Genomic DNA, 7629 nt, shown 5'->3' with positions numbered 1-7629 from the left:
CGACGAAATACCTTGGTATTTCGTCGTTTGGAGTTTAGCCGCCCAGAGGGTAGTTCTCAACAGACTGTAGTTTAGAACACGTATGATAATTAATGATTATATGTTGATTTTTGTCTGTTAATGATGTTAGTTATGACTGGGGAAAAACATGATTCGGTTTTGAATAGCACGCTTAACTGTTGAATACTGTTGCGAAACATGCGTTTGAATGTTTTTTTTTGGATATGTATGAGTTGGAATGACTGCTATGTGTTATTCGGAAATCGTTGCTTGAATGCACACCATGATTATAATTTATACATGAACCAAGCGAATGTAAACTAATTACGTATACATGAATACTATAGGCTTTGATTGATTAAGTGTGAAGGAATATCTAATCATACCGAGCAAACCAAGGTGAGTTCACTTCTCTCAAAACAAGCATGCATCCGGTGGAAACAATCAAACTGACAAAACTTGTAAACAGATTTTCGTAACCCATATCCTTGTAGGGGATATGAGGCTGTTTTCAAATACCCACATCCTTGCAAGGGATGTGAGGCGGATTTCACAAACGCATATCCTTGTAGGGGATATGCAACGGTTTTTAGTAAACATTAATGGTGGATAATACACTCACTCTCCCATCATACTACCGGGTTAGTTGCTTGTAGGGCAACGGGGTTATTAGTTGATAGCGCTATTAGGTTTGGCACCCTCACGACGTACCTGGATAGGTCGGGCGTGAACTAATAACTTTAAATCATGACCAATGTTTTATCGAGCATTGGAGAAGGGCAAAAGGGCCGTCTGCGGTATCGAGTTATTATCAACATAACATAACATGTCATAAGTCACTACTTGGTATTAAACAGATTAAAACAAACTGTGAACTCGCCAGCGTTGTCTGATACACTTTTCTGCATGCTTGCAGGTCCTTAGGTTCTTGGATGGGAACTTGCTATTTGGGAGTGCTGGAGTGGTTATGGGTCGTAAGTCTTGGATATTTATTCTTGGTTTAGCACATTGTTTTGAAACACTTGAACAACGAATAATCTTATGCTTTCGCTGAATGTTTACTTTGGTTTTAATGTATGGTTTGAAACTATTTTATGAATGAAAATGTTTTATTTAAATACTTATTATAGTTCAATGTGATTAGTGGCTGGATCCTGGTACGTCACACACCTCGCGGGGTTTCCGCATGTGGTATTTTGGGGGTCTGACAGTTTGGTATCAGATACACTGGTTATAGTGAACTAGGTTTTAAAACTTTTTCATAAAACCAGACTATAACCAAACAGTATCGAAAACGACCTGCAAGGTTCGTCCTCTATTTACTTTATGCGTTACTAGCTTAGTGGTCACACACTCACGACTTGCATGAAACTACATACTAGATACCCTGATGTGATTACCTGTACTGCATGTTTTAGTAAAGCTAGATAGCGTGGCACTACCCTTCGACTCTTGTGATTCTTAAATCCTGTAATGCCTTTCGTTGTGCTATTTGAATGTGGGGAACCTTTTAGCGCGAGTTAAGAGGCTTAACGAGTGTGAAAGGGGTTCCGCCTTGTTGTATTATGTAAACTTTGTAGTTTGTAGATGTCAACGTGAGGTTTTTCTCCTACCTTATCTCGATTCTTAAACTTTTTCCTCTTCTTATATAGAATCATGAGCGGACGAGGCCATGGACCTGGTCACATTGCGATGACTCGGGCTGAGTTGACAAACTTGATTAACACACGGGTGGCTGAGGCCTTGGCAGCCTATCAAGCTGGTACGATATGTACCAAATACTCTTTATTCTTGTATCGCGTACCCAATTCTTACCCGTGTGCTGTATTTTCTCTCTCGTCCTTAGGTCAGCAAGCGAATCAGAATCAAAACAATCCGCCTACTTGTATGTTCAAAACGTTCATGGATTGCAAGCCTCAAACTTTCAGTGGAGCTGAAGGTCCCGTGGGATTGCTCCGTTGGTTCAAGAAAGCTGAATCCGTTTTTGCTATGTGTAACTGTCTAGAGGGGGACAGGGTGAAGTTTGCTTCTGGCACCCTGGAGGAGGGTGCTCTGACTTGGTGGAATGCTCAAGTGTAGATGTTGGGCGTCGAGATGGCAAACGCGACCACTTGGGATGATTTCAAGGAGCTGATTCGGGAAGAGTACTTCCCTTAGGATGAGATTCAAAATTTGGAAAACGAGTACTATAACCTGAAGATGCAAGGATCTGTGATCGAGGCTTATACGAGACGGTCTCACGAACTGGCGAACATGTGTCCTAACCTATCTCGACCACCACCTCGCATGATCGAGCTCTACATTAAGGGATTGGCACCACAAGTCAAGAGATTAGTCACTGCAGCAAATCTCAACGACCTACCCAGGATTATCAAATTGGCTCACAAGATCACTGATCAGGAGGTGGAGCGTGGCTCGCTGCCACCCCGTATTGCTGCTACTACTACTGCTGCTACAGTTACCACCACCACAGATAACAAGCGTAAGTGGAGCGACGCAGATAAGGCGACTAACTCAAATCCATCGCAAAAGAAGCCCGATAACAACAGCAGCCGCAACTTTAGTCAATCGTCTTCAGTTAATCAGAATCAGAACCACAGCCAGACCTCCAGTTACGCAGGAAAACAGCCGAAGTGTAATAAGTGTGGTTTCCACCACTATGGCCAGTGTAGCCGGGCATGTCAAAGGTGTGACAAGCTGGGTCACATGGCGAAGGATTGTAGAGCTCCACATCCCAAGCAACAACAGCAACAATCTCAGCAATAGCAACAGAGGAAACAACCCCAGCAGAATCAGCGTAATCAGAGGGGATACTATCAGTGCGGCAGTGAAGGGCATTTCAAGAAGGATTTCCCGCAATTGAATCAGAATGCCAACAATAACAATGGGGGTAACCGCCAGAACAACAACAACAACGCGGGAAACAACAATAATGGGAATAACGGTGGGAATGGCGCTCGCGGTAGGGCATTCACTATTGGGGCAGGCGATGCAAGGAACGATGGCAACGTCATGACCGGTACGTTCTCTGTTAATGGTATTATTGCTTCTGTGTTATTTGACTCTGGTGCCGACTGGAGTTATGTGTCTTTGGGGTTCAGTCGTCAGCTTGGATTGACTCCTGCATCTCTTGTGAACAAGCATGTAGTGGAATTAGTTTATGGCAAGTCGATAGAAGCCACAAATGTATTCTTAGGGTGTAAACTCGATCTTCTAGGTCAAGTGTTCGACATTGACCTTCTTCCCATCACTCTTGGTAGTTTTGATATAGTCATTGGTATGGACTGGTTTTCCAAACACGGAGCATACATATTTTGCAAGGAGAAGATCGTGCCTGTACCTCTCCCTAGCGGGGAATCATTATCTGTCCAGGGTCGTCGAAGCGGTGCAACCGTCAACATTATTTCATCCATGAAAGCCCATAAATGTTTACGAAAGGGCTACCCTGCTATTCTAGCCCTTGTTACTGACACCTTACCTGAGGAAAAGAAAATTGAAGATCTACCTGTTGTTCATGAACTTCCTGACGTTTTTCCCGAAGAACTTCCAGGTTTACCTCCACATCGTCAAGTGGAGTTCCACATTGATCTCACACCAGGAGCAGCTCCGATTGCTCGCGCACCATATCATCTTGCACCGGGGGAGTTACAAGAATTGTCGAATCAACTTCAAGAACTGTTGGATAGAGGATTTATTCGACCCAGTTCTTCGCCTTGGGGAGCCCCAGTTTTATTTGTGAAGAAGAAAGACGGGTCCTTTCGCTTGTGCATTGACTATCGAGAACTCAACAAGGTGACGGTTGTTAGAGAATTTATTTGTTAGGTTTAAAATGTTGTTACTTATATAGTGTTTGAGTGATTGCAGGATAAGAAAAATCCAGACTACAATCCCGAGAGTAGAGACTAAGGGGGAGTCTGAAGACAAGCTGAAAGTGAGGATGAGATTGTAGCTGGAAAGCTAGGTGTCGATCCCTAAAAGCACGGAAGCTTGACGAGAGGGGAGCCTGCTGATGATGAAGCTGTAGATGATAAAGCCAGTGATGAAATCCTGGTATAACATTAAAAGAGAGAAGCTGATCAAAGACAAAGATTGAAAGATGCTTACATTGTTACAATCTGATTGAGAAGGCAAAATGATCAAGTCTGAAGAAGGTGTCATAACAGAGATTAGTCACTGAAGACTTCGTCAATATCCGAGGGGGAGTTTGTTAGTGCATTACGTCCATTGACTTCGTCTTGCATCATGTAATAGAATAGGATAGATTAGAATAATCAGTGCACGAGGTTCGAGAGTCGAGATTTAGTGGTTATGCAAGAGGTTCCGCTTATATGGACAATGTCCATAAAAGCGAAACCATAGCATGTAGTTTCGCTTATATGGACATGTCCATATAAGTGAAACCTCCCCACCTATAAATAGTGCACTTGTTGTTCATTTGGCAACGGTTCTGGAAATTGTAACGAAGTGCTGCCAAATTGCTTTCAGGTTGTAAACGTTGTTAAATCAATCAAAGAAGCATTATAATTAGTTTGAGCGTCCGTTTCACTGATTCCGCCTTTGAATCGGATTCACAACTCTTCTGATTGACTCATTCGGGTTCAACAACAATCTACAAGTGGTATAGAATTATTGTCAGAAAATACAAAAACATTAGAAAATTTGAGAAAGCCAAAAACATGATAAAATTAAAAAAAAAAATGAGTTTTGCGTAAAAAGAGGAAATGATAGTACATCAGTAGACAGTTATAGTATGCTAAAGAATTGTAAAGAATTAATAAGCGTTAAACAGTCTCACTGATGATATGTCGATAGGTTTTTATACACTTAGTAAATTTTTTCGGGATATAAACCTAAATTCAAACATTTGCTTAGTTCGTGGGGAACACTACTTGGATATATAGGTAACCCCTGAAATCTCGTTTGAAAGGTCCCTTATTCTGAGATACTAGGTCTTTATACTCAGTGATATCTGGGATATTATTCCGGGACTTCTGCTGTATGGAAGTACTGACCTAGTCCCCGAATAATACTTTACGCATTGCTTGAAACATATCATCGCCCTCAGCAAATTGATGAAACAATTAAATTGATAATCTTTGCTGTTGTAATCAAAAGATCCTCCAAAGGGGACACACCGAAAAGTCGAAGCCGTCATCTCTCTGTGTATACGGAAGTATCGACCTGAGCTCTCACGGCCCTCGCATCTAACCTCTTACAGATATCATTTATGGTATACTCACCTGTAAGACTGAATATCTGGGATTCTGGATACGGGAGTATATTCAAGAGGTGGGACACATGAATGAGTTAAGTTCCTAAAACATCTAAATCGTATCCTGAATCAGTTGAAATTTGTATGAAAATTTAAGTAGATCAGTATATCGACAATCTAAGTGAATTGTTTAATTCTTAAAGTGAAATTAAGCTCAACGGTACTTGTGACTTGTCAAAAACTGATATGATCCTCTGACGCATACTCAAACAAAAATATTGTTTGTAAATATGTTTGTATATATTTCTTTACTGCTTTATATTTTCAGAAAATACAAAAAGATTTTGATTTCTGCGTTATTTTCGATAAACCGATGTCTGAGTTGCTGAGTTTCAAAATCTAAGTAAGCTGATTGTATTTCTGAAAATAAAACAAGTTCATTAATTTGATACTTGAATTAAAATAAAAAATTTCAAAAACAGTTTGTGATATCTCCAAGGTCATTGACTTGAACTTGGATGATAAATTGTGAGGAAGTTGGATTCTTTAATGCTGCCATATCTGTTAAGTTGGTTGATAGGGGGAGTGGACTAGAGAATTTATTTGTTGGGTTTAAAATGTTATTACTTATATAGTGTTTGAGTGATTGCAGGATAAGAAAAACCCAGACTACAATCCCGAGAGTAGAGACTAAGGGGGAGTCTGAAGACAAGCTGAAAGTGAGGATGAGCTTGTAGCTGGAAAGCTAGGTGTCGATCCCTAAAAGCACGGAAGCTTGACGAGAGGGGGAGCCTGCTGATGATGAAGCTGTAGATGATAAAGCCAGTGATGAAATCCTGGTATAACATTAAAAGAGAGAAGCTGATCAAAGACAAAGATTGAAAGATGCTTACATTGTTACATCTGATTGAGAAGGCAAAATGATCAAGTCTGAAGAAGGTGTCATAACAGAGATTAGTCACTGAAGACTTCGTCAACATCCGAGGGGGAGTCTGTTAGTGAATTACGTCTATTGACTTCGTCTTGCATCATGTAATAGAATAGGATTGATTAGAATATTCAGTGCACGAGGTTCGAGAGTCGAGATTTAGTGGTTATGCAAGAGGTTCCGCTTATATGGACAATGTCCATAAAAGCGAAACCATAGCATGTAGTTTCGCTTATATGGACATGTCCATATAAGTGAAACCTCCCCACCTATAAATAGTGCACTTGTTGTTCATTTGGCAACGGTTCTGGAAATTGTAACGAAGTGCTGCCAAATTGCTTTCAGGTTGTAAACGTTGTTAAATCAATCAAAGAAGCATTATAATTAGTTTGAGCGTCCGTTTCACTGATTCTGCCTTTGAATCGGATTCACAACTCTTCTGATTGACTCATTCGAGTTCAACAACGATCCTACAACGGTCAAGAATCGTTACCCTTTACCTCGCATCGACGACATGTTCGACAAGTTGCAAGGGTCGAGCTTCTACTCGAAGATTGATCTAAGATCGGGCTATCATCAGATGAGAGTCCGAGAGGAGGATATTCCAAAAACAGCTTTTCGCACACGGTGTGGCCATTACGAGTTCCTGGTTATGCCATTCGGGTTAACCAACGCACCAGCGGTATTCATGGATCTCATGAACCGCGTATGTAAACCATATCTTGACGATTTTGTCATCGTGTTTATCGACGATATTCTGATCTATTATAAGAGCAAGGAGGACCACGAACGGCATCTGCGTCTTATTTTGGAGCTCATGAGGAAGGAGCAGCTCTACGTGAAATTTTCTAAGTGTGACTTCTGGATTCGAGAAGTACACTTCCTCGGCCACATCGTTAACGAAATGGGGATACACGTGGATCCAGCTAAGATCGACTCAATCAGGAATTGGGCATCACCAAAGAATCCCTCGGAGGTGCGTCAATTTCTTGGTCTCGCTGGGTACTATCGGAGATTCATTGAAGGCTTTTCAAATATCGCTCAACCTCTCACTGCTCTGACACAGAAGGGTGTAGTGTATACTTGGGGAATGAAACAGGAAGACGCAGTTAAGCTTCTGAAGCAAAAACTCTGCAGTGCACCGATTCTGTCTCTACCTGATGGTACCGAAGATTTTGTAGTGTATTGTGACGGCTCTATTCAAGGTCTCTGTTGCGTGTGGATGCAACGCCAGAAAGTTATAGCTTACGCCTCTTGATAGTTGAAGGTCCATGAAAAGAATTACACGACTCACGACTTGGAGTTAGGGGCCGTGGTGTTTGCGCTCAAAATCTAGAGGCATTACTTGTACGGTACTAAATGCACTATTTATACCGACCACAAGAGCCTTCAACATATATTCGACCAGAAGGAATTGAATATGCGACAGCGTCGCTGGGTAGAACTCTTAAACGACTACGACTGTGCAATCAAGTATCATCCAGGTAAG

At 41.4% G+C, this 7629-nt stretch overlaps 1 protein-coding gene across 1 annotated transcript; it reads left to right on the top strand.

Moving 5' to 3' along the window:
- The first annotated feature begins 7044 nt into the window (after nt 1–7044).
- Nucleotides 7045–7398, top strand: LOC110882120 (uncharacterized mitochondrial protein AtMg00860-like). The gene has a single exon (XM_022130206.1). The coding sequence runs from the start codon at nt 7045–7047 to the stop codon at nt 7396–7398; it is 354 nt and encodes a 117-aa protein (XP_021985898.1).
- Nucleotides 7399–7629: the final 231 nt, after the last annotated feature.

The sequence above is a fragment of the Helianthus annuus genome, chromosome 10 (genome assembly GCF_002127325.2).
Source record: "Helianthus annuus cultivar XRQ/B chromosome 10, HanXRQr2.0-SUNRISE, whole genome shotgun sequence".
Lineage (NCBI taxonomy): Eukaryota > Viridiplantae > Streptophyta > Magnoliopsida > Asterales > Asteraceae > Helianthus > Helianthus annuus.
The sequence above is the reverse complement of the archived record's forward strand: the minus strand, read 5'-3'. Positions and strand labels throughout refer to the sequence as shown.

Bases quoted from the DNA above. Each gene is read 5' to 3' on its own strand.
- LOC110882120 (XM_022130206.1), top strand. From the start codon at position 7,045: ATGGGGATACACGTGGATCCAGCTAAGATCGACTCAATCAGGAATTGG.